Raw genomic sequence first — 27,517 nt, 5'->3', positions numbered from 1 at the left:
TTCCCAGCACCACTTATTGAAGAGACTGTCTTTTCTTCATTGTATATTCTTGCCTCCTTTGTTGTAAATTAATTGACCATAAGTGCATGGGTTTATTTCTAGACTTTCTCTGTATTCTGTTCCCTTGATCTGTGTGTCTCTTTCTGTGCTAGTACCATACTGTTTTGGTTACTGTATCTTTGTGATGTGGTCTAAAGTCAGGGAGTGTGATACCTCCACCTCATTTCTTTCTCAAGATTGTTTTGGCTTTTCAGGGTCATTTGTGTTTCCATGCAAAATTTAAAATTATATGTTTTAGTTCTGTGAAAAAATGCCATTGGTATTTCAGTAGGTACATTGAATCTGTAGATAACCTTGGGTAGTATGGTCATTTTACCAATATAAATTTTTCTGGCCTATGAACACAGTATGTCTTTCCATCTGTGTCATCTTCAGTTTCTTTCATCAGTGTCAGTGTTCTGAGTTCAGATCTTTTACCTCCTTAGGTAAGTATATTCCTAGGTATTTCATTCTTTTTGATGTGGTTGAAAATGGAGTTGTTTCCTTATTTTCTCTTTCTGATAGTTTGTTGTTAGTATATAGAAATGCAACAGATTTCTGTATATTACTTTTGTATCTCTCAACTTTACTGAACTCATTGATGAACTCCAGTAGTTTTTGGTAGCTTCTTTTGGATTTTCTAAGTATAGTATCATGCCATCTGCAAACAGTGACAGTTTTACTTCTTCATTTCCAATTTGGATTCCTTTTATTTCTTTGTCTTGTCTGATTGCTGTGGCTAGGACTTCCAATACTATGTTGAATAAAAAGTGGCAAGTGTGTGCATCCTTTTCTTGTTCCTGATTTAGATGAAATGCTTTCAGCTTTTGACCATTGAGTATGGTGTTAGCTGTGGGCTTATCATATATGGCCTTTATGATGTTGAGGTTTGTTCCCTCTATACCACCCACTTTCTGGAGAGTTTTTATCATAAATGGATGTTGAATTTTGTCAAAGTCTTTTACTGCATCTATTGAAATGATTATATGATTTTTATTTTTCAATTTGTTAATATGTATCACATTTATAGATTTATGGGTATTGAGCCATCCTTGCATTCCTGGGATAAATCCCACTTGATCATGGTGTATGATCTTTGTAATGTACTGTTGAGTTTGGTTTACTAATGTTTTGTCAAAGACTTTTACATCTATGTTCATCAGTGATATTGGCCTCTAATTTTATTTTTTTCTGATAATCTTTGTCTTGTTTGGATATCAAGGTGATGTTGGTTTCGAACAATGAGTTTGGAAGTGTTCCTTCCTCTGCAGTTTTTTGGAATAGTTTGAGAAGGATAGGTGTTAACTCTTCTCTAAATGTTTGGTAGCATTCACCTGTGTAGCTGTCTGGTTCTTTGTTTTTGGGGACTTTTAAAAAATTGCTGATCACTTTTTTCACCAGTAATCACTTCCATTACTGGTAATTTGTCTGTTCATATTTTCTATTTCTTCCTGGTTTAGTCTTGGGAGATTGTACATTTCTAAGAATTTGTTCATTTCATGTAGGTTCTTCATTATTGGCATATAGTTGTTCACAGTAATCTTTTATGATCCTTTGTATTTCTGTGGTTATAACTTCTTTTCCATTTCTGATTTGGGCCCTCTCTCTTTTTTTCTTGATGAGTCTGGCTAAAAGTTTATCATTTTTGTTTCTCTTTACAAAGAACCAGCTCTTAGTTTCATTGATCTTTTCTTTCTTTTTTTAGTCTCTATTTCATGCATTTCTGCTCTGATCTTTATGATTTCTTTCCTTCTAACTTTGAGTTTTGTTTGTTCTTCTTTTTCTAGTTCCTTTAGGTGTAAGTTGGGTTGTTTGAGATTTTTTCTTATTTCCTGAGGTAAGGTTGTATTGCTATAAACTTCTCTTTAGTGCAGCAATTCATTGGTTATTTAGTAACATATTTTTAGCCTCCACGAGTTTGTGTCTTTTGCAGTTTTTTTTCTTGTAGTTGATTTCTAGTCTCATAGTGTTGTGGTCAGAAAAGATGCTTGATATGATTTCAACTTTCTTAAATTTACCGAGACTTGTTTTGTGGCCTAGCATGTGATCTATCCTGGAGAACGTTCCATGTGCACTTCAAAAGAATATGTGTTCTACTGGTCTAAGTGTGCCCTTGTTTCCCTACTGATTTTCAGTCTGGATGATCTGCCCATTGATGTAAGTGGAGTGTTAAAGTTCCCTACTATTATTGTGTTACTCTCAATTTCTCCCTTTTAGTCTGTTAATATTTTTTTTCTATATTTAGGTGGTCCTACATTGGGTGTGTATATTTTACAATTGCTATATTTTATTGGATTGATCCTTTGATCATTATGTAATGTACTTCTTTGTCTCTTGTAACAGTCTTTGTTTTAAAGTGTATTTTCGCTGATATAAGTATTGCTACTTTGGCTTTCTTTTGATTTCCATTTGTATGAAATATCTTTTTCCATCCCTTCACTTTTAGTTTATGTGTGTCTTTAGATCTGAAGTGAGTCTTTTTTAGGCAGCATATTTATGAGTCTTGTTTTTGTATACATTCAGCCACTCTATGTCTTTTTTTTTTTTTTTTTTTGGTGGTACGTGGGCCTCTCACTGTTGCAGCCTCTCCCGTTGCGGAGCACAGGCTCCGGACGCGCAGGCCCAGCGGCCATGGCTCACGGGCCCAGCCGCTCCGCGGCACGTGGGATCCTCCCGGACCAGGGCACGAACCCGTGTCCCCTGCATCAGCAGGTGGACTCTCAACCACTGCGCCACCAGGGAAGCCCCACTCTATGTCTTTTGATTGGAGCATTTAGACTATTTACATTTAAAGTAATTATTGATATGTATGCTCTTATTGCCATTTTTATTGCTTTTGCAGTTCTTTTTTGTTTCTTCTTCTTTTGTTCTTTTGTGGTCTGGTGAAGTGTTATGTTTGGATTCCTTTCTCTGTGTGTATGTATCTCTTACAGATTTTTGGTTTGAGTTTACCATGAGCTTTATATGTAGCTATCTGTCTATCTATCTATGCTGTTTTAAGTTGCTAATCTCTTGATTTCAAACATTTTAATAGCCCTGCATTTGTACTTTCCTCCTGTCATGATTACTGTTTTTGACATATTTTGTATCTAGTTGTTTTGATATCCCTTAACTGTTTACTGTAGATATAGATGATTTTACTGCTTTTGTCTTTTAACCTTCCTACACACTTTGCATGTGGTTGATTTTGTTACCTTTACTGTACTTTTGCCTTTGCCGATGACCTTTTTCCTTTTGCAATTTTCGTGTTTCTAGTTGTGGCCTTTTTTTTTCTTGCTTAGAGAAGTCCCTTTTACTTTTCTTGTAAACCTGGTTTGGTGGTGCTGAGCTCTTTCAGCTTTTGCTTGTCTGTAAAACTTATGATCTCTCAATCAAATCTGAGTTAGAGCCTTGCTGGGTGCAGCATTCTTGGTTGTAGGTTTTTCCTTTTTCATCACTGTAACTATATTGTGCCTCTCCCTGTCTGCAAAGTTTTCTGCTGTAAAGTCAGCTTTATGGCCTTATGGGAATTCCCTTGTATGTAACTTGTTGCTTTTCCCTTGTTGCTTTTAATATTCTCTCTTTACCTTTAATTTTTGCCATTTTACTTATAATGTGTCTTGGTGTGTTTCTCTTTGGGTTGATCCTGTTTGGGACTCTGTGCTTCCTGTACTTGTATTACTTGTATGTCTGTTTCCTTTCCCATCTTAGGGAAGTTTTTATCTGTTATGTTTTCAAGTATGTTCTCTGCCACTTTCTCTCTTCTCCTTCTGGAATCCCTAGATTGTGAATGTTAGTATGTTTGATGTTGTCCCAGAGACTCTTAAACTGTTCTCATTTCTTTTCATTCTTTTTTCTTTTCTCTGCTCAGCTTCAGTGATTTCCACTATTCTGTCTTCCAGCTTGCTGACCTGTCCCTCTGTATCATTTACTATACTGTTGATTCCTTTTAGTGTATTTTTCATTTCAGTTATTGTGTTCTTCATCTCTGTTTGGTTGCTCTTTATACTTTCCTAGTCTTTGTTAAAGACTTCTGACTTCTTGCTCTGCATCCATTCTTCTTCCGAGTTCTTTGGTCATCTTTATAATCATTACCCTGAACTCTTTCTTAGGTAGAGTGCCTGTCTCCACTTCACTTATTTCTTCTTCTGGGGTTTTATCTTGTTCCTTCATTTGGAATATGTTCCTCTGTTGCCTCATTTTTGCCTAGCTTGCTTTTTCATTTCTGTTACTGGTACATTGGTTATGTTTCCCAACCTTAGAGAAGGGACCTTTTGTAGGAGACATCCTGTGTGTCCCAGCAGTGCAGTCCCCTCTCGTCATCAGAGCTGTATGCTCTAGGGGTCCCCCCTATGTGGGCTGAGTGGGTCGTTCTGTTGTGGTGGGCTGACTACTGTGGGTGGTCTGGTAGGCTTGGTTGGCCTCCAGTATCTTTGGTTGCCAGGCCCTGCCTGTGCAGAGGCTGCTGGCTGCTGGTGGGTGGGGCCAGTTCCTGACACAGCTGGCTGCAGTGTCTGAGGTGTCTTAAAGCTTGTGTTGGCCTGCTTGTGGGTGGGCTGGGTCTGCAGGCTGCAGTTGTCCTGCAGCTGGTGCCTGCCCACTGGTGGGAAGAGCTTGGCCCCAGTTCCTCTGGCCACAGGACCTTGGAGGTATCAGGTCTAGTGCCTGTGCACTGGTGTGTGGGGCTGGGTCCTGGGCTCTGTGTTGGGCAGGGCCGTGTCCAGAGGCAGCTGTGGGCTCAGGGGTTCTTAAGGCAACCCGCCTGCTGGTGGGTGGGGCTGTGTCCCTGCCTAGTTAGTTGCTTGACCTGTGGCATCCCAGTACTGGTGCCTACAGGCTGTTGGGTGGGGGCAAGGCTGGGTCCTGAGGCTGATAAGCTAGAGGGAGGATTCCAAAATGACGCTTGCCAGCACCAGTGTCCATGTGGTAGACAACCTCCCTAAAATGGCTGCCACCAGTGTCTGTGTCCCCAGGGTGAGCTCCAGTTGCCTCCTGCCTCTCCAGAGACTCTCCAAGATCATCAGATAGGTCTGACCCAGGCTCCTTTCAAATAACTGCTTCTGTTCTGCATCCAGGAGTATGTGAGATTTTGTGTGCTCCCTTTACTTTGTCTCCCTTTCTCCTTCCTTCCATCCACTCAGGTCAAGGAAGTAACAAGGATTAAAAAGATCCTGAGGTGGGGTCATGCTTTGGTGTGTTAGTGGATCAGCAAGGAGAACAGCTGAAAAGGAGTGAACAAAGTACAGAATAGGTAGGAGATGAATCAGAGAGAGAAGGTGGAAGGGATGGGTAGTGGTGGCAGGAGTTGTATTGGGTAGGACTTTATAGAATATTCTGTAGACCGTTATTGTGAATGAGATGGGAAATCTTTGGAGGATTCTGAGCAAAGTAATGATGATATGACGCATCATTACTTGTAGAAGAATTCACTCTGTCTCCTGTGTGGGAATTGAGTGTTGCAGATCAGAATGGAAGCAGAAGACAAATTAGGAGGCTATGGCAGTAATCAAGGTGAAAGATGATGGTAGCTTTGACCATGTGGTAATAGTGGAGGTGGTGAAAAGTAATCAGATTCTGTGTATATTCTGAAGGTTGCAACAATAGGATTTGCTTACAGATTAGATATGAAGTAACAAAAAGAAGAATCAAGGATGACTGTAAGACTTTTGTTCTGAGCATCTCAAAAGATAGATTTGTCATTAACTGGGATGGGGAAGACTGAGACAAGCAGATTTAGGGATGCGGATGGGAGGGGGGAGATAAAGAATTCAGTTTGGACATACTTATTTTGAGGTGTTAATTAGACATTCAAGTGGTGATGACAAGTAGGCAGCTGGAAGCATGTATCTGGATATTAAAGAAGTCTCAGGCTGGAGGTCACATTTTGGAGTCATCTGCATGTATATGGTCTTTAATACCATGAGGTGGAATGAGATCACCAGTAGGATGAGTGCAGAGAGAGGGGAAAATACCCGAGGACTAAGCACTAAAACACTCCATCATTCAGGGTTGTGGAGATATGAAAGAATAGCAGTGAATATGAGTAGCAGCAGCCAGAAGTGAGCCCCTGAAAACCAAATGAAGAAAGCAGTTCAAGGAGGAGGGAGTGGTTAACTTTGTCAAATGCCAATGATAAGTTTTTGAAGATGTTGTTCCTTTTTCGTGAAATTTTTACATTTTACCTCCCAGCTTGCTTATTTTTACTTCATTTTCACGTCTCAGATCAAGTGTCTCTTCCTCAGGGAAGCCTTTTCTGACTCACACTAGTTTATACATTTTCACAGGCCCTAACATTCTCTTTTGGGAGTTCTCAACACAATTGTCCTTATTTGTTTAATGTCTGCCTCCTGTATTAGACTTTAACTTCCATAAGCAATATCAGAGTTGATTGTTGCTACATCCCCAGCATTTCTCACCGTGCCCAACAGCAGTAAATGTTTGCTGAATGAAAGGATGAATGAATGAACACCCAGGTCCATGTATGCTATGACTAGCACATTTTAGGATGACTTAGAAAACTCCACCCTAACACTCTTGGCCTGATTCATACTTTGGAACTTGAGTAACAGCAAAGCAAAATGCTGAGTTCTTGCCCTTGAATTTTTTTTTTTTAACATCTTTATTGGAGTATAATTGCTTTACAATGGTGTGTTAGTTTCTGCTTTATAACAAAGTATATCAGTTATACATATACATATATCCCCATATCTCCTCCCTCTTGCATCTCCCTCCCACCCTTCCTATCCCACCCCTCTAGGTGGACACAAATCACCGAGCTGATCTCCCTGTGCCATGCTTGCCCTTGACTTTTGCCTATGAGGAACAGCAGAGAGTGTGGAAGGCAACACCACCATCGTTACTATGCGACAGATGTTTTACGTGCGCTATCTTTAATGTTCACATCAATCCTGTAGGCAACTGATAGTGGTGTTACAATCAAGGAACTAAAAATTTGCAGAGATTGAAATGTGGAAGTACTATTGCTAATAAGTGGCAGAACTCGGATTCTCCAACTTTAAAGTCTGTGCACTGTCTTCTCTGCTATGCATAATTTTAACTCTTAGTTTAATGATGAAGAATACAGCCTAGGTTCAAATACTACTTCATTTTTTGCCATCCGTGTCCTTGAGTATGTTATCCAATCCTTCTGTGCCCAGTTTCTCCAACTATAAAATGGGGATAACAGCAATACCTACATGTGAGGATTGTTTTTTGAAAGTTAAATTAATTAATATTATTTTACATTAGAACCTGATACTTGATAAGCATTCAGTAAGGGTTGGCTACTTTCATTATCACTTTTCCTTCTGAGGTGACTCAGTTTAGCTGTCACCTCTTTTAGGAAACCTTTCTGATTGCCTCTTCTCCCCTCCAGTAACTTATGCTTCCAAGAACCCTGTGTACACCATCTTAGAGCACTTATCCTCCTCTACTGTAATTCTGTAAATTCTCACATCTGTTCATCCCAGCTAGACATGGAGCAACTCTAGAGGGCAGGAGAGTCTCCACAGCTCTGTACAGTGTACTTGGCACTACACACACACACACACACACACACACACACACTCTCTCTCTCTCTCTCTCTCTCTCTCTCTCTCTCTCTCTCTCTCTCTCGCCAGATTCCTTTCCGAAACTAATTCACTGGAGATCTTTTCAGACCATTACCTGCTTTTAGGAAAACCATAGAAACAGAAAGCATATTTTCCTGTGGTTTCCTTTGACTCCATGAGTTTTGCCTTTTAATATCTTTTTGTAATTCTCATCTCATTTCTGGCTCTTTGTTTATTAGCCTTATTCTTTCCTCTACCATTTCTACTTCAGATATTACAAAGGAGCCTATACCTTTTAATGCTTTGTCTTAGTTATTATGCCACACACTTATTCCCTTATACCTGGTTAAAGGGTGTAGCCACAGAGCTAGTATAATGAAAACACTGGAACATATTTCCAGGGTTTCCTGCTGAGAGCAACCCTGCCTTAAATAGAAAGAACTAAATACTAAGGAAAAGTAAAAGACATTTAATTTTGGAAGTTAGGCGCCTGCTTATCTTTTGATTAAATACAGAGAACCAAGAATATCTGCCTTTAATCAGACTTTCTAAATTAATGAACTGTGGGTCATTGGACAATGATCATGCAATGTCTTCTCTTTCCAAAGACATTTTCTTTAAATCAGTGAATATTTTGCAATACTCTATTTCCTGTTTTAAGTTCTTTTACTCTTCTTGAGTAGGGACTCTTAAAAACAGAGTAGTACTCTGATAAAAACATAATGATACTGAGGCAAGGAAAATGAGTTGGACTAGAATTACTGTGTAAAGAATTGTTAATAGTGAGGGAATGACACTGCCCCTTGGAGCAGGACCACTGTCTGAGCTTTCTCCATAGGCTGTAAAGTCACAGTAGGGAGGAGCACACTTGTATCTACAGTGGCAGTGTTTTTCATCGTTGTATACTCCTCTCTTATGACATTTCTATAATTTGCAGAGTTGAGGGTTGAATAATTGACACAGCTCCTTCTCGTACATATCTTGCCTAGAGCATGCAAGGTGCCATCTTTTACTTCTCCAATATCAACTGTATCCCTCCCAAAGTGGTAGCTGGTTTCCCAACACTTGGTACCGTTAACAGTGTTATCTGAATTATGGCGTTGTGTTATTTTAGATTGGGAATTGTTTCTATATATTCACACTGCACTCCTTCACACCAAATATTTGAAGGAAGACATCTTTTGTATGTTGAATTTCCACGCCATATTGGCCACAACAATCTCCTTGCACATTAATTGTTTTGTAGCAGCTTGGGGGACACTCCTTGCTTTTTGGTCAAAAATATATTGACATTGTTTATTGTGGCTGTTGTACATTTTGTGATAACAGTAGGTGCTGTCACCACAAGGCATCCCATCCTGCACATAGAAATTGTCTGGGCATCACCTTGAACTTCCATTGTACCACTCAGGAAGGTCACATTCACTGACATGTGCTCTACAGAGCATTCCAAGAGAAGCAAACTTACATTTTACATAGCAAGGTCCAAAAGCACAGTCTGCCCAAGGTTTCAGATCCCTTCTGCACTGACATTCTGAGCCCACAGCAATCTTCTTCACCTTCCACTACCTTGTTGCCACATTGTTCCAATGGGATAATGTTTTGAGAAGCTGGTGTATTCATCAGACAGACTCCTTTGTGGTTAATGAGGTTAAAATAACTTCCATAACTGCAGTTGCTAAAAGCACTGGTATTTGTATTATAGGCATTCATGATGCAATGTTTTTTCCTACATGAACAGAATTCCTCTGTATGAGACATACCAAGATTATGACCCAGTTGGTGAGTAATGACCACTGCAAAATGAAAGCAATCGATTTATCTTTGAGGAATTTATAAACTGCTAGCCCAAAATGACAGTAGCACATTCCTGAGATTCAGGCCAACTTAAATATATTAGGAAAATCCTTGCACACAAACAGATCCCCCAAATCAGGTGGCAGACGGGGATAAAGATGAATACTTTTCCATTCACTGAAGCTGTCAAGAAGTTGACTCATGTGTTGTTCAACATTTATAAGATTCCCCTGGTTCCAAATCTCAATCCCAATTAAAGAAACATGAAGGCCTAGCCATAGGTAGATGGAATCTGTTACATTGATCACATTTAATATAACTTCTGTTGCCTTTGAGACATTGTTATTTGAATAATTGAAACTGTAATTGTCCACCACCACAAGCACACTCCACAAAGGGCCAGTGGGTCCACCAGCCATGGGAGTAGCTATTTTGTGGCATTGTGGCAGTTTTGAATTCTCTGCCTTGAACTCCAGCTTCTGACATATTTATTTCCTCTTCTAAGCTGCATTGCATGGGAATTGAACCTTGTTACTGTCTTATGCAGCTGGTGTTCAAATGTGGTAGAGTCCTTAAGGGCTCTGTTTCATAAGTGAGATCATTTATCAGTGGCATCCCTCGAAAGGCCCCCAAATGCTGGACAACCAGGGAATTGGGAGCCCTTCCACATAACCATGAGAGTAGCAGGTATTCTGGATGAAGGGCTGATTCTCATGGAAGCCGCCCTGCTCCATGTAGGTAGGTGTCTGGAAACCAAGAGCTTCTTAGGCTGTAGACGAATGACGTGGGTGCCAGCTGTCGGCCAGCCCGCGGGACACATCGAAGGCTCCACGTGCTCTGGGGGCGTTGGAGGCCTTCCGGGGAAGCACTGCGTGGGAGACCAAGTGCCCGTTGGGCTGAGTTTGCGAGGAGCCCGCGCGGGGGCCAGGAGTACCTGGAGCCTGAGCCGCAGGAGGGCGCCCAGCGGCAGGCACCCGGCCCACACCGCTTTCGCTTTCCAGGATGCGGCCTTTCGGAGAGCTTGGGGGCAGCTGTCAGCTGTGCTAGGAAGGTGGGTGTTGGAGACTTGAGTCTGAAACTCTTGCTTCCGAGGCAAATCCTCTTCCAAGGCGGTAACCCAGCCTCCTGGGTTCGGCGGCCGCCGCCCCGCCCCGCCCCAAAGAAAAAGGGCGGTTCCTCAGTGTTTGTCCGTTATAAGGAACTGGCGCCAAGGTTCCAGGGTCTGGAAGGTGGCCACAGAGAGACTTAAGGGGAAAAGCAGAGTGAGAACAAGAGGGAACTGAGCAGGCAATCACTCGGTTTGGAGGGGAGGAGTGAGAGGGTGTACAGTAGAGGAAAGACAGCAGCAAAAGGGCGCACTGGGGTGATGGGAATTCAATTCAGAAGAGAGAAATTTAGGGAATCTTAGCACTCTGGAACCAGAGGCTATGGAAGTTGAGAGCCCAAGCCTGGTTCACTTCTTGGTGTCGGTCCTGAACAAAAAGGCAAAACTAAATTTTCATTAACTTGTTTCCACTGTGGGCTGATAAAAGTTTGCTAAAGCCAGCAGCTGGTTGGTTGTAAGAGCGATATAACGTAAGTGAGCTTCCGTGAGGAAGACTAAGAGGGTGTTGCTGCATTTTTGCTAAACACCTGAAGTAGATAGTGAAGTGTGTGTGTGTGTGTGCTTGTGAGAGAGAGAGAGAGAGAGAGAGAGAGTTAGGGACTGCCAATACTTTAATATAGTATCATTTTTTCACCCCTTAAAATTTTTATTTTAATAAAGCAGCTTTATTGCAGTTTATTTAATCTGTAATAAACTGCACCTATTTAAATTGTGTAACAAGCTAAATTTTGACATATGTGTACACCCCTGAAACCTTCACCATTATTTGCTTATCTGTTTTCCTGTTGATGAACATTTGGCTTGTTTCTAGTTTGAGACTATTACAAATGAAGCTGCTATGAGCCTTCATGTATAAATCTTTGTATGAACCTGATCTTTCTTTTCTCTTGGGTAAAAACTTGGGAGTGGATAAAGTATATGTTCACATCTTTTGCCTGTTTCTTGAGGAGTTGTTTCTTTTCTTACTGAGCTTTTTATATATCTTGAATAGTCCTTTAGCAAATATATGTTTTGAAAATATTTTATCCCAATCTGTGGCTTGTCTCTTCATTCTCTTAATAAAATATTTTAAAGAGAAGTTTGTAGTTTTGATGAAGTTCAACTTATCAATTTGTTCTTTTATGGATTTTACATTCTCTGCCATATCTAAGAAATCTTTGCTTAACCCTAGGCCCTAGGTTTAAAAGATTTCTCCTAAAAAGAAAAAAACATTTCTCCTCTGTTTACTTTTAGAAGTTTTATAGTTTTCAGTTTTACATGTTGGACTGTGGTCTATTTTGGACTGATTTTTGTATGTGGTTCAAGGTATGAAAGTAAGTTCTTTTGTTTTCCATTCAGTTGTCCAGCACTGTATTTAAAAAGACTATCCTTTCTCCAGTGATTTACCTTTGTACACTTGTCAAAAATCTGTTGCCAAATTTGTGTGGGTGTATTTCTAGTCTTTCTATTCTGTTCTATTGATCTATTGTTACACAAATAACCCACTGTTTTGAGACTAACTTCATATGTCTTGAAATCAGAAAATGGTAGTCCTCCAACTTTTTCTTCTTTTTCAAAGTGGATAGGCTATTCTAGATCTTTTGCATTTCTGTTTGAATTTTAGAATCAGTTTGTCAAATTCTACAAGTAAAACCTTCTGATTGGTCATTCTGGGGAAAATTGACATCTTAATGATGTTAATTATTCAGATCAGTGAATAAGATCTCACCACTTATTTAGGTTGGTGTTAATTTCTCTCACTGATGTTTATAGTTTTAAGTTACAGGTTTTTCACAGCTTTTGTCAGAATTATTGCTAAGTACTTAATTTTTTTTTTTGGCTGTGTAATAGTATTCTTTAAAAATTTTAATTTCCAGTTCATTGCTAGTATATAAAAATAGAATTGACTGCTGCATATTCATCTTGCGTCCTTTGAGCTTGTTAAACTCACTAGTTCTAGTACCTTTTTTTATAGATTCCCTCGGATTTCTACATAGACATCTATAAATGTCATCTATAAATAAAGACAGTTTTAAATCTTCCTTTCTAATCTTGAATCCTTTTATTTCTCTTTCTTGCCTGATTGCACTGGCCAGAACCTCTTGTCTTGTTTCTGATTTTAGGGGGAAGGTATTCAATGTCTTACCATTAAAATCTACCATTAGCTGTAGATTCTTCCATAGATGCCCTTTATCATGTTGAAAAGTTCCCTTCTATTGACAGTTTTCTGGGAGTTATTATTAGGAATGGATGTTGGATTTTGTCAAATGATTTTTCTGATCTATTGATGTGATCAGATTGTTACTGGGCTTTCTCCGGATTCTTGGACAGCAGTAGTACAGAAATGAATATCACTCCCAAAAGATTCTTAGGCAAGCAATACTTTTTATTGAAAGGATAGCTTGTGCACAAGGGAGATGGTGAAAGAGTGCCCACTCCCCAAGGATGTTCAGGGAAAGGGTTTTAAAGGCAGTGTGAGGGCTACAGGGTGCCTGATAAGCTTGTGCAGTTCTCAGTTTGGTTGGCATCAAAGTGAAGTTTTGAATGTCATCAGCGTTCTGGTTTCTGTTGGTCTGGGGTCCATGTGCTTGCAGTCAGCAGTTTTCATCGGGTGGGGGTCTGCTTCCTGAAACAACAGCTTAGGAGTGTGTGTCAGGCCTGTATCTCTAGCTTTTAGGGAGCTGGGAGTTCAGTGATTCTGCTCTCTGGTGGATTTATAGTTCCGCTTTTGTCCTTTGGAAATTGTACATACCTCAGTGGGACAGAGATAATCTTTTGCTTCTGTGGGTCTCTAGTTGTTGTCTCAAAGACCCAAGCCTTCAGGTGCTTTGTTTTACTGGGCTTGTTAGGCCTGTTTGCTCCAGGCCGTTCCCTTGTTCCTTTTCCAAAATGGCTGTGTACTCTTTGTCTTCCTTTCTCAATGTGATTATTCATTTTAACTTTGTTAATATGGTAACATACATTGATTGATTTTCAGACCAACCCTATATCCATAGGATAAATTTTATTTGATCATGGTGTATTATCCTTTTTATATATTGTTTTTTAAAATAAATTTATTTATTTATTGGCTGCGTTGGGTCTTCATTGCGTGCGGGCTTTCTCTAGTTGCGGCAAGCGGGGGCTACTCTTCGTCGCGGTGCGCGGGCATCTCATTGTCGTGGCTTCTCTTGTTGCAGAGCACGGGCTGTAGGCATGTGGGCTTCAGTAGTAGTGGCACGTGGGCTCAGTAGTTGTGGCTCGCGGGCTCTGGAGTGCAGGCTCAGTAGCTGTGGCGCACGGGCTTAGTCGCTCCGTGGCATGTGGGATCTTCCTGGACCAGGGCTTGAACCTGTGTCCCCTGCCTTGGCAGAAGGATTCTCAACCACTGTGCCACCAGGGAAGCCCTGTATATTGTTGAATTCAGTTGCTAACATTTTGTTTAGGATTTCGCCATCTATGTTCATGAGGAACATTGATCCGAATTTTTGTATTAATGTACGTTTTAATCTGATTTCCACATCAGGGTAATGGTGGCTGCAAAGGACTATAGTTGGGACATATTTCCTCCTCTTCAGTTTTCTTGGAGAGTTTGTATAGAATTGTTCTCTCTTCTTCCTTATATATATATTTTTTTTCCATGATTTTTTTTTTTTTTTTTTTTTTGCGATACGCGGGCCTCTCACTGTTGTGGCCTCTCCCATTGCGGAGAACAGGCTCCGGACGCGCAGGCTCAGCGGCCATGGCTCACGGGCCCAGCTGCTCTGCGGCATGTGGGATCTTCCCGGACTGGGGCATGAACCCGTGTCCCCTGCATCGGCAGGCGGACTCTCAACCACTGCACCACCAAGGAAGCCCGTGATGAGAACTTTTGAGATCTACTCTCTTAGCAACTTCCAAATATACAATACAGTGTTGTTAACTATAGTATCCATGCTGTATGTTATATCCCCAGGACTGTTTTATCTTATAATTGGAAGTTTGTATCTTTTGACCCATTTTACCCAACGCCCCCACCCTTGCCTCTGGCAAATACCAATCTGATCTCTGTATCAGTGGGTTTGGTTTTAGATTCTACATATACACGAGGTCCTGCAATATTTGTCTCTCTCTGTCTGACTTATCCTGGAATAAATCCCACTTGATCATGGTGTATGACATTTTTAATATATTGTTGAATTTGGTTTGCTAATATTTTATTGAGTATTTTTGCATCTATGTTCATTAGAGATAATGGCTTGTAGTTTTCTTTTCTTATAGTGTCCTTGTCTGTTTTTGGTATTGGTAATGAGGACCTTATAAAATGAGTTTGGAAGTGTTCCTTCCTCTTCTATTTTTGGAAGACTTTGAGAACAATTGGTATTAATTCTTCTTTATACGTTTGGTAAATTCACAGTTGAAAATATCTGGTCATTGACTTTTCTTTGTTGAGAGGTTCTTTTTTTTTTAACATCTTTATTGGCATATAATTGTTTTACAATGTTGTGTTAGTTTCTGCTGTATAACGTACTGAATCAGCTATATGCATACATATGTCCCCATATCCCCTCCCTCTTGCATCTCCCTCCCACTCTCCCTATCCCACCCTTCTAGGTGGTCACAAACCACTGAGCTGATCTCCCTGTGCTATGCAGCTGCTTCCCACTAGCTATCTATTTTACATTTGGTAGTGTGTATATGTCAATGCTACTCTCACTTCATCCCAGCTTACCCTTCCCCCTCCCCATGTCCTGAAGTCCATTCTTTACATCTGTGTCTTTATTCCTGTCCTGCCCCTAGGTTCATCAGAAACATTGTTTTTTTAAGATTCCCTATATATGTGTTAGCAAATGGTATTTGTTTTTCTCTTTCTGACTTATTTCATTCTGTATGACAGACTCTAGGTCCATCCACCTCACTATAAATAACTCAATTTCATTTCTTTTTATGGCTGAATAATATTCCATTGTATATATGTGCCACATCTTCTTTATCCATTCATCTGTCAGTGGACACTTAGGTTGCTTCCATGTCCTGGCTATTGTAAATAGTGCTGCAGTGAACATTGTGGTAAATGACTGTTTTTGAATTATGGTTTTCTCAGAGTATATGCCCAGTAGTGGGATAGCTGGGTCATATGGTAGTTCTACTTTTAGCTTTTTAAGGAACCTCCATACTGTTCTCCATAGTGGCTGTGTCAATTTACATTCCCACCAACAGTGCAAGAGGGTTTCCTTTTCCCCACACCCTCTCCAGCATTTATTGTTTGTAGATTTTTTGATGTTGGCCATCCTGACCGGTGTGAGATGATATCTCATTGTAGTTTTGATTTGCATTTCTCTAATGATTAGTGATGTTGAGCATCCTTTCATGTGTTTGTTGGCAATCTGTATATCTTCTTTGGAGAAATGTCTATTTAGTCTTCTGCCCATTTTTGGATTGCGTTGTTTGTTTTTTGATATTGAGCTGCATGAGCTGCTTGTATATTTTGGAGGTTAATCCCTTGTTAGTTGTTTCGTTTGCAAATATTTTCTCCCATTCTGAGGGTTGTCTTTTTTTTTTTTTTTTTTTTTTGCTGTACGCGGGCCTCTCACTGTTGTGGCCTCTCCTGTTGCGGAGCACAGGCTCCGGACGCGCAGGCTCAGCAGCCATGGCTCACGGGCCCAGCTGCTCTGTGGCATGTGGGATCTTCCCAGACTGGGGCACAAACCTGTGTCCCCTGCATTGGCAGGCGGACTCTCAAGCACTGCGCCACCAGGGAAGCCCCTGAGGGTTGTCTTTTCATCTTGTTTATGTTTTCCTTTGCTGTGCAAAAGCTTTTAACTTTCATTAGGTCCCATTTATTTATTTATTTTTTTATTTCATTTCTCTAAGAGGTGGGTCAAAAAGGATCTTGCTGTGACTTATGTCATACAGTGTTCTGCCTATGTTTTCCTCTAAGAGTTTTATAGTTTCTGGCCTTATATTTAGGTCTTTAATCCATTTTGAGTTTATTTTTGTGTATGGTGTTAGGAAGTGTTCTAATTTCATTCTTTTACATGTAGCTGTCCAGTTTCCCCAGCACCACTTTTCTCCATGGTATATTCTTTCCTCCTTTGTCAAAGGTAAGGTGACCATACGTGTGTTGGTTATCTCTGGGCTTTCTATCCTGTTCCTTTGATCTATATTTCTGTTTTTATGCCAGTACCATACTGTCTTGATTACTGTAGCTTTGTAGTATAGTCTGAAGTCAGGGAACCTGTAACATTTTTCTTTCTCAAGATTGCTTTGGCTATTCGGGGTCTTTTGTGTTTCCATACAAGTTGTGAAATATTTTGTTCTAATTCTGTGAAAAATGCCATTGGTAGTTTGATAGGGATTGCGCTGAATCTGTAGACTGCTTTGGGTAGTATAGTCATTTTCACAATGTTAATTCTTCCAATCCAAGAACATGGTATAGCTCTCCATCTATTTGTATCATCTTTAATTTATTTCATCAGTGTCTTATAGTTTTCTGCATACAGGTCTTTTGTCTCCTTATGTAGGTTTATTCCTACGTATTTTATTCTTTTTGTTGCAATGGTAAATGGGAGTGTTTCTGTAATTTCTCTTTCAGATTTTTGATCATTAGTGTATAGGAATGCAAGAGATTTCTGTGCATTAATTTTGTATCCTGCTACTCTACAAAATTCATTGATTAGCTCTAGTAGTTTTCTGGTAGCATCTTTAGGATTCTCTATGTATAGTATCATGTCATCTGCAAACAGTGACAGTTTTACTTCTTCTTTTCCAATTTGGATTCCTTTTAGTTCTTTTTCTTCTCTGATTCCTGTGGGCAAAACTTCCAGAACTATGTTGAATTATAGTGGTGAGAGTGGGCAACCTTGTCTTCTTCCTGATCTTAGAGGAAATGGTTTCAGGTTGTAAACACTGAGAATGATGTTGGCTGTGGGTTTGTCATATATGATCTTTATTATGTTGAGGTAGGTTCCCTCTATCCCTACTTTCTGGAGAGTTTTTATCATTAATGGGTGTTGAATTTTGTCAAAAGCTTTTTCTGCATCTGTTGAGATGATCATATGGTTTTTCTCCTTCAATTTGTTAATATGGTTTATCACATTGATTTGCATATATTGAAGAATCCTTGCATTCCTGGGATAAACCCCACTTGATCATGGGGTATGATCCTTTTAATGTGCTGTTGGATTCTGTTTGCTAGTATTTTGTTGAAGATTTTTGCATCTATGTTCATCAGTGATATTGGCCTGTAGTGTTCTTTTTTTGTGACATCTTTGACTGGTTTTGGTATCAGGGTGATGACGGCCTCATAGAATGAGTTTGGGAGTGTTCCTCCCTCTGCTATATTTTGGAAGAGTTTGAAAAGGAATAGGTGTTAGTTCTTCTCTAAATATTTGATAGAATTCACCTGTGAAGCCCTCTGGTTCTGGGCTTTTGTTTGTTGTAAGGTTTTTTTTGTGTGTGTGTGGTACACGGGCCTCTCACTGTTGTGGCCTCTCCCGTTGCGGAGCACCGGCTCTGGACTTGCAGGCTCAGCAGCCATGGCTCACGGGCCTAGCCGCTCCGCACATGTGGGATCTTCCTGGACCAGTGCATGAACCCGTGTCCCCTGCATCAGCAGGCGGACTCTCAACCACTGCGCCACCAGGGAAGCCCTGTTGGAAGATTTTTAATCACAGTTTCAATTTCAGTGCTTGTGATTGGTCTGTTCATATTTTGTATTTCTTCCTGGTTCAGTCTTGGAAGTTTATACCTTTCTAAGAATTTGTCCGTTTCTTCCAGGTTGTCCATTTTATTGGCATAGAGTTGCTTGTAGTAGTCTCTTAGGATGCTTTGTATTTCTGCGGAGTCTGTTGTAACTTCTCCTTTTTCATTTCTAATTTTATTGATTTGAGTCCTCTCCCTCTTTTTCTTGATGAGTTTATTAGGGAAGTTTTTGACTATAATCTCTGAATATTTTCTAAGACCATTTCTTTTTCTCTTCTTCTTCTGGGACCCGTATAATTCAAACGTTGATGTGTTTAATGTTGTCCCAGAGGTCTCTGAGACTGTCCTCAGTTCTTTTCCTTCTTTTTTCTTTATTCTGCTTCCTGGAAGTTATTTCCACCATTTTATCTACCAGCTCACTTATCCATTCTTCTGCCTCAGTTATTCTCCTATTGATTCCTTCTAGAGTATTTTAAATTTCAGTTATTGTGTTTTTCATCACTGTTTGTTTGCTCTTTAGTTCTTCTAGATCCTTCTTAAATGTTTCTTGTATTTTCTCCATTCTGTTTCCAAGATTTTGGATCATCTTTACTATCATTACTCTGAATTCTTTTTCAGGTAGATTGCCTATTTCATCTTCATTTATTTGGTCTTGTAGGTTTTTACCTTGCTCCTTCATCTGTAATATATTTTTTTGTTGTTTCTTTTTTTCTTTTTTTTTTTTGATGGGTTGGGCTGTATTCCTGTCTTACTGGTTGTTTGGCCTGAGGCATCCAGCACGAGTTTTCAGGCCATTGGGTAGAGCTGGGTCTTGCTGCTGAGATTAGGACCTCTGGGAGGCCTCACTCCGATTAATATTCCCTGGGTTTTGGGGTTCTCTGTTAGTTCAGCAGTTTGGACTCAGAGCTCCCATCACAGGAGCTTGGGCCCAACCTCCAGCCTGGGAACCAATATCCCGCAAGCTGCATGGTGCGGGAAAAAAAAAGAGAGAGAGAAGGAAAAAAAGGAGCAGTACAATATCAAAGAATAAAAAACAACATAAAATTCAAAAGATAAAAAATATATTAGGAAAAATAAAAATATAATTGAAACAACTGCAACAAGGTAAAATAAAACCACAACAGATAAACGAAAAAGAAAAAGGGGGGTGGGGTGGGGTGGGTGGGGGGAACAAGCCAAAAGCAGAGAACAGTAACAAAGTATAAAGAATAAAATAAAATTAGAAAAATAAAATATTTATCAGAAAAAATAAAAATATAAATGAATCAACAACAGTGAATCAACAAGGTAAAACAGAACCCCAATCTAAAAGAGGAAAAAAGAAAAAAAAAAAAAGCCTTGACTATGGGGGGCAGAGTTTAGACAGGGGTGGAACTTAAGCAGGGGTGGGGTTTAGGGAGGGGTGGGGCCAAGGCTCAGGACCCATGCAGTCAGAAAAGGCCTTGGGGGCGGGGCCTAGGCAGGGCGATGTTCAAGCTTGGGACAGGGCCTCTGCTTAGGACCTGTGCAGAAGGGGAGGCAGTGCTTTCAAAGGAGGGCCTCTGGAGTGCGGAGTTTCGGAGTTTGGAGATAAAGCCCTGGGTCAGTGTATGTGGGTGGGGTTTAGGCCCAGCTCATTAGAGGGGGTGTCAGAGGGGGTCTCTGAGTGTAGAGGTGGGGCCCTGGGTGGGGGTGTAGGGGCGGGGCTTGGGCTCTGCACAGCAGGAGGGAGGCTCCAAGGGCAGAGGATTAGGCCCAGCAGCCCAACAGGCTCCCCGGTGCCTAAGTGGATGGGGAAAGCACTGGCCACATTCCCTTCTGTTCCTCCACGTCCCACCCCACCATCTCCCCCAGAGTATCCCTCATCCCCACTGGACTCCTAACCTTGGGTGGGACCTCTGGGTGTAAGAACTCCTCCCCTCCCCCAGCCACCCCTCAGGGGTGCCAGTCCCAGAGGTCTGGCCTTCACTTTTGCTCCCCCTTCCCTCCCTCCCACTCCCTCAGGACCCACGTGGCTGGAGGGGCCCTTGGTGGGCAGAGGATAAGGTCCAGGGTCTCAGCAGTCTCCCAGGGACCCATGTGGGCAGGGGAAACCTGACCATGCTGCCTTTTGATCTGTCCTCCCAACCGTCCCTCAGTTTCCCCCTTCGACCGTGGGATCCCTTCCCCTCCCTCAGCCGCCCCTCAGGGGCGTCAGTCCCGTCCCATCTCCACTTCTCCTCCCGCTTCACTCCCCCCATGCTTCACGTCCTACCCGGTCACTGGGGATTCCTCCCATCCCCTTACGTGTCCATGGTCCCCCACTGGTGCCTGGTAGGTGCCCTAGTTGTGTGGAGACATGAATTTCGCATCCTCCTAGTCCTCCATCTTGACTCCGCCCTCTGTTGAGAGGTTCCTGATTACTGATTCAATCTCCTTCCTAGTAATTGATCTGTCTACTTTTTCTGTTTCTTCATGATTCAGTCTTAGTAGGTGGTAGATTGTATGTTTCTAGGAAGTTATCCATTTTTTTCTAGGTTGTCCAGTTTGTTGGCATATAATTGTTCATACTGTTGTATTATGATCCTTTGTATTTCTGTAGTATCAGTTGTAACATCTCCTCTTTCACTTCTAGTTTTATTTGGGTGCTGTTTCTCTTCTTTATGAATCTAGCTAAAGGTTTCTTCTATTTTGTTTATCTTTTCAAAAAATAAACTCTTAGTTTTATTCATCTTTTCTATTATCTGTTTAGTCTCTATTTCATTTATTTCTACTCTGATCTTTGTCGTTTCCTTCCTTCTATGAACTTCGGGCTTAGTTTGTTCTTCTTTTCCTATTTCTTTGAGGTGTAAAGGGTGGTTGTTATTTGAGATTTTTCTTGTTTCTTAATGTAGGCATTTATTGCCATGAACTTTCCTCTTAGAACTGCTTTTGCTGCATCCCATAAAGTTTGGTATGTTGTATGTCCATTTTCATTTCTCAAGATATTTTTTGATTTCTCTTTTGATTTCTGCTTTGACCCATTGGTTGTTATAGCATGTTGTTTAATCTCCACATATTTGTGAATTTTCCAGTTTTCTTTTTGTAATTGATTTCTAGTTTCATACCATGGTGGTTGGAAAAGATGCTTGATATGATTTCAGTTTTCTTAAATTTATTAAGACTTGTTTTTGGCTCAACATGTGATCTATACTGGAGAATGTTCCCTGTGCTCTCGACAGGAATGTGTATTCTGCTGTTTTTGGAGAAATGTTCTGTATATGTATTATATCTGATGTTAAGTCCATCAGATATCACGTGTAGTTTAAGTCTAATGTTTCCCTGTTGATCTTGTGTCTGGATGATCTCGCCATTGATAAAAATGGGGTATTGAAGTCCCCTTCTATTATTGTATTGCTGTCTATTTCTCCCTATTATTTCTTAATATAGGCATTTAATACTATAAATTTCCTTCTAAATACTGCTCTAGTGGCATTCTGTATATTGTGATTTTTGTTTTTATTTTAATTTAAAATAGTATTTAATTTCCCTTGTTTAGTCATTGAAATTTTCAATAGATTGTATATTTTTTTTTAACAGCAGTTTTAGGTTCACAGCAAAATTGAGTGGAAAGTACAGAGTTCTCACATACCCCACTCCCTTGGCTCCACACAAGTGCAGCCTCCCTACCATCGACATCCCACACTTGAGTGTACATTTGTTATAATCGATGAACCTACATTGCTATGTCATTTTTATCCAAAGTCTGTAGTTTACACTAGGGATCACTCTTGGTGTTATACATTCTTTGAGTTTGGACAAATGTATAATGACATATATTCACCATTTTATCATGCAGAATAGTTTCACTGCTGTAATTAATCCTCTGTGCTCTGTCTGTTCACCCTCCCTCTCCCTAACTCTGTGCAGCCACTGATGTTCTTTACTGTCTCCAAAGTTTTGCCTTTTCTAGAATGTCATATTGTTGAAGTCTTACAATATACAGCCTTTCAGATTGGCTCCTTCACTTAGTAATATGCATTTAAGTTCCCTTGTGTCTTTTCATATCTTGATAGTTTTTTTATTTAAGCACTGAATAGTGTTTTGTTGTTTCGATGTACCACAGTTTATTTATCCACTCACCTACTGAAGGACACCTTGGTCACCTCCAACTTTTGGCAGTTATGACTAAAGTTGCTATAAACATCTGTGTGAAGGCTTTGGTATGGACATAAGTTTTCACCTCATTTGGGCAAACACTAAGGAGCACAATTGCTGGATTGTGTGGTAAGAGTATGTTCAGTTTTGTACATAACTACCAAACTGTCTTCCAAAGTGGCTGTACCATTTTGCATTCCCACTAGCAGTGGACTAGAGTACCTTTTGCTCTACTTCCCTGCCAGCATTTTGTGTTGTCAGTGTTTTGGATCTTGGCCATTCTATTAAGTGTGTAGTGGCATCTTGTTGTTTTTTTTTTTTTTTAATTTTTTTTTAATTTTTTTTTTTTTTTTTTTTTTTTGCGGTACTTGGGCCTCACTGTTGTGGCCTCTCCCGTTGCGGAGCACAGGCTCCGGATGCGCAGGCTCAGCGGCCATGGCTCACGGGCCCAGCCGCTCCGCGGCACGTGGGATCTTCCCGGACCGGGGCACGAACCCGTGTCCCCTGCATCGGCAGGCGGACTCCCAACCACTGCGCCACCAGGGAAGCCCGTCTTGTTGTTTTAATTCACTGTTTCGTGGTGACATATGACGTGGAGCGTCTTTTTATACGCTTACTTGTCATCTGTATATCTTCTTTGATGAGATGTCTGTTCAAGTCTTTTGCCTATTGTTAAATTGGGTTGTTTATTTTCTTATTTTTGAATTTTAGACGTTCTTTGTGTAATTTACATAATATCCATTATCAGATATGTGTTTTGCAAATATTCTCACCCAGTCTGTGTCTCTTCTCCTTTCTTAACAAGGTCTTTACAGATCAGAAGTTTTTTTTTTTTTTTTTTCTTTCTTTTTTAAACATTTTTATTTATTTATTTTTATACAACAGGTTCTTATTAATTATCTATTTTATACATATTAGTGTATATATGTCAATCCCAATCTCCCAAGTCACACCCTCCCCCGGCTTTCCCCGCTTGGTGTCCATGCATTTGTTTTCTACATCTGTGTTTCTATTTCTGCCTTGCGAACTAGTTCATCTGTACAGTTTTTCTAGATTCCACATATATGCGTTAATATACGATATTTGTTTTTCTCTTTGTGACTTACTTCACTCTGTATGACAGTCTAGGTCCATTCACGTCTCTACAAATGACCCAATTTTGTTCCTTTTTATGGCTGAGTAATGTTGCATTGTATATATGTACTACATCTTCTTTATCCATTTGTCTGTCTATGGGCATTTAGGTTGCTTCCATGTCCTGGCTATTGTAACTCGTGCTGCAATGAACATTGGGGTGCATGTGTCTTTTTGAATTATGGTCTTCTATGGGTATATGCCCAGTAGTGGAATTGCTGGGTCATATGGTAATTCTATTTTTTAGTATTTTTGTTTTGTTTTTTTGTTTTTTGCGTTACACAGGCCTCTCACTGTTGTGGCCTCTCCCGTTGCGGAGCACAGGCTCCGGACGCACAGGCTCAGTGGCCATGGCTCACGGGCCCAGCCGCTCTGTGGCATGTGGAATCCTCCCGGACCGGGGCACAAACCTGTGTCCCCTGCATCGGCAGGCAGACTCTCAACCACTGCGCCACCAGGGAAGCCCTATTTTTAGTTTTTTAAGGAACCTCCATACTGTTCTCCATAGTGGCTGTATCAAATTACATTCCCACCAACAGTGTAGGAGGGTTCCCTTTTCTCTACACCCTCTCCAGCATTTGTTGTTTTTAGATTTTCTGATGATGCCCATTCTAACCATGTGAGGTGATACCTCATTGTAGTTTTGATTTGCATTTCTCTAATAATTAGTGATGTTGAGCAGCTTTTCATGTGCCTCTTGGCCATCTGTATGTCTTCTTTGGAGAAATGCCTATTTAGGTCCTCTGCCCATTTTTTGATTGGGTTGTTTGTTTTTTTAATATTGAGCTGCACGAGCCGTTTATATATTTTGGAGGTTAATCCTTTGTTGATTGGTTTGCAAATATTCTCTCCCATTCTGAGGGTTGTCTTTTTGTCTTGTTTATAGTATCCTTTGCTGTGCAAAAGCTTTTAAGTTTCATTAGGTCCCATTTGTTTATTTTGTTTTTATTTCCATTACTCTAGGAGGTGGGTCAAAAAAGATCTTACTGTGATTTATGTCAAAGAGTGTTTTCCTCTAAGAGTTTTTATAGTGTGCGGCCTTACATTTAGGTCTTTAATCCATTTTGAGTTTATTTTTGTTTATGGTGTTAGGGAGTGTTCTAATTTCATTCTTTTACATGTAGCTGTCCAGTTTTCCCAGCACCACTTATTGAAGAGACTTTCTTTTCTCCATTGTATATCCTTGCCTCCTTTGTCATAGATTAGTTGATATAGGTGTGTGGGTTTAACACTGGGCTTTCTATCCTGTTCCATTGATCTATATTTCTGTTTTTGTGCCAGTACTATATTGTCTTGATTACTGTAGCTTTGTAGTATAGTCTGAAGTCAGGGAGTCTGATTCCTCCAGCTCCGTTTTTTTTCCTCCAGATTGCTTTGGCTATTTGGGGTCTTTTGTGTCTCCATACAAATTTTAAAATTTTTTGTTCTAGTTCTGTATAAAATGCCTTTGGTAATTTGATAGGGATTGCATTGAATCTGTAGTTTGCTTTGGGTAGTATAGTCATTTTCACAGTATTGATTCTTCCAATCCAAGAACATGGTATATCTCTCCATCTGTTTGTGTCATCGTTGACTTCTTTCATCAGTGTCCTATAGTTTTCTGAGTAAAGTTTTTTGCCTCCCTAGGTAGATTTATTCCTAGGTATTTTATTCCTTTTGTTGCTGTAGTGAATGGGATTGTTTCCTTAATTTCTCTTTCTGATCTTTCATTGTTCATGTATAGGAATGCAAGAGATTTCTGTGCATTAATTTTCTATCCTGCAACCTAACCAAATTCACTGATTAGGTCTAGTAGTCTTCTGGTGGCATCTTTAGGATTTTCTATGTAGAGTATCACGTCATCTGCAAACAGCGACAGTTTTACTTCTTTTCCAATTTTGATTCCTATTTTTTCTTTTTCTTCTCTGATTACCATGGCTAGGATTTCCAAAACTATGTTGAATAAGAGTGGTGAGAGTGGACATCCTTGTCTTGTTCCTGACCTTAGAGGAGATGCTTTCAGTTTTTCACCATTGAGAATAATGTTTGCTGTTGGTTTGTCGTATATGGCCTATTATGTTGAGGTAGGTTCCCTCTATGCCCGTTTTTTGGAGAGTTTTTGTCATAAATGGGTGTTGAATTTTGTCAAAAGCTTTTTCTGCTTCAATTGAGATGATCATATGGTTTTTATTCCTTAATTTGTTAATATGGTGTATCACATGGATTGATTTGCATATATTGAAGAATCCTTGCATTCCTGGGATAAACCCCACTTGATCATGGTGTTTGATTCTTTTAATGTGTTGTTGGATTCTGTTTGCTGGCATTTTGTTGAGGATTTTTGCATCTATGTTCATCAGTAATATTGGTTTGTAATTTTCTCTTTTTTGTGATATCTTTTTCTGGTTTTGGTATCAGGGCGATGGTGGCCTCGTAGAACGAATTTTGGAGTGTTCCTCCCTCTGCAATTTTTTGGAAGAGATTGAGAAAGATAGGTGTTAGCTCTTCTCTAAATGTTTGATAGAATTCGCCTGTGAAGTGATCTGGTCCTGGATTTTTGTTTGTTGGAAAACTTTTAATTACAGTTTCCATTTCATTATTTGTGATAGGTCTATTTATATTTTCTAATTCTTCCTAGTTCAGTCTTGGGAAATTGTACCTTTCCAAGAATTTGTCCATTTCTTTGAGGTCGTCCGTTTTATTGGCATATAGTTACTTGTAGTAGTCTCTTTTAATCCTTTGTACTTCTGTGGTGTCATTGTAATTTCTCCTTTTTCATTTCTAATTTTATTGATTTGTGTCCTCTCCGTTTTTTTTCTTGGTGAGTCTGGCTAAAGGTTTATCCATTTTGTTTATCTTCTCAAAGAACCAACTTTTAGTTTTATTGATCTTTGCTATTGTTTTCTTCATTTCTATTTCAATTCTTTCTGCTCTGACCTTCATGATTTCTTTCCTTCTACTGACTTTGGGTTTTGTTTGTTCTTCTTTCTCTAGTTCCTTTAGGTATAAAGTTAAATTATTTTTTTGAGCGGTTTCTTGAGGTGAGATTGAATTGCTATAAACTTCCCTCTTAGAACTGCTTTTGCTGCATCCCATATGTTTGGGTCATTGTGTTTTCACTGTCATTTGTTTCTATGTATTTTTTACTTTGATTTCTTCAGTGATCTCTTATTTAGTAGCACACTGTTTAGCCTCCATGTGTTTGTGCTTTTTACAGTTTTTTTGTTTCTGTAATTGATTTCTAATCCCATAGTGTTGTGGTTGGAAAATATGCTTGATATGGTTTCAATTTTCTTAAATTTTCCAAGACTTGATTTGTGACCCAAGATGTGATCTATCCTGGAGAATGTTCCATGTGCACTTGAGAAGAAAGTGTATTCTGCCACTTTGGGGTGGAATGTCCTGTAAATATCAATTAATCTATCTGGTCTATTGTGTCATTTAAAGCTTGTGTTTCCTTATTAATTTTCTGTTTGGATGATCTGTCCATTGGTGTAAGTGGGGTGTTAAGTCCCCCACTATTACTGTGTTACTGTTGATTTCCCTTTTTATTTTTGTTAGCATTTGCTTTTTGTATTGAGGTGCGCCTATGTTGGGTGCATAAATATTTATAATTGTTATATCTTCTTGGATTGATCCCTTGATCATTATGTAGTGTCCTTCCGTATCTCTTGTAACAGTCTTTATTTTAAAGTCTATTTTATCTGTTATGAGTATTGCTACTCCAGCTTTCTTTTGATTTCCATTTGAATGGAATATCTTTTTCCATCCCCTCATTTTCAGTCTGTATGTGTCCCTAGGTCTGAAATGGGTCTCTTGTAGACAGCATTTATACGGGTCTTGTTTTTGTCTCCATTCAGCCAGTCTGTGTCTTTTGTTTGGAGCACTGAATCCATTTACATTTAAGGTAATTATCGATATGTATGTTCCTATTTCCATTTTCTAAATTGTTTTGGGTTCGTTATTGTAGGTCTTTTCCTTCTCTTGTGCTTCTTGCCTAGAGAAGCTCCTTTAGCATTTGTTGTAAAGCTGGTTTGGTGGTGCTGAACTCTCTCAACTTTTGCTTGTCTGTAAAAGTTTTAATTTCTCCATCAAATCTGAATGAGATCCTTGCTGGGTAGTAATCTTGGTTGTAGGTTTTTCTCTTTCATCACTTTAAATATATCCTGCCACTCCCTTCTGGCCTGCAGAGTTTCTG

The 27,517-nt window shown here is 39.9% G+C and overlaps 1 protein-coding gene across 3 annotated transcripts in view; it reads left to right on the top strand.

Annotated features, from left to right (window-relative positions):
* The window catches only part of MED6 (mediator complex subunit 6), a 72,039-nt gene that overhangs the window by 25,917 nt on the left and 18,605 nt on the right, over positions 1–27,517 (top strand). Inside the window, exon 9 of one of the 3 annotated variants that reach the window (XM_060294963.2) lies at positions 6,776–7,437. The exons of the other annotated variants lie outside the window; for them this stretch is intronic. Coding sequence (XP_060150946.1) covers positions 6,776–6,824 — 49 coding nt within the window. The 3' untranslated portion in view covers positions 6,825–7,437. Of the gene's footprint in view, positions 1–6,775; positions 7,438–27,517 lie in introns of those variants that run through there. 3 annotated transcript variants of the gene reach the window in all.

Source organism: Globicephala melas, chromosome 2, assembly GCF_963455315.2.
Source record: "Globicephala melas chromosome 2, mGloMel1.2, whole genome shotgun sequence".
In the NCBI taxonomy this organism is placed as follows: domain Eukaryota; kingdom Metazoa; phylum Chordata; class Mammalia; order Artiodactyla; family Delphinidae; genus Globicephala; species Globicephala melas.
The sequence above is the reverse complement of the archived record's forward strand: the minus strand, read 5'-3'. Positions and strand labels throughout refer to the sequence as shown.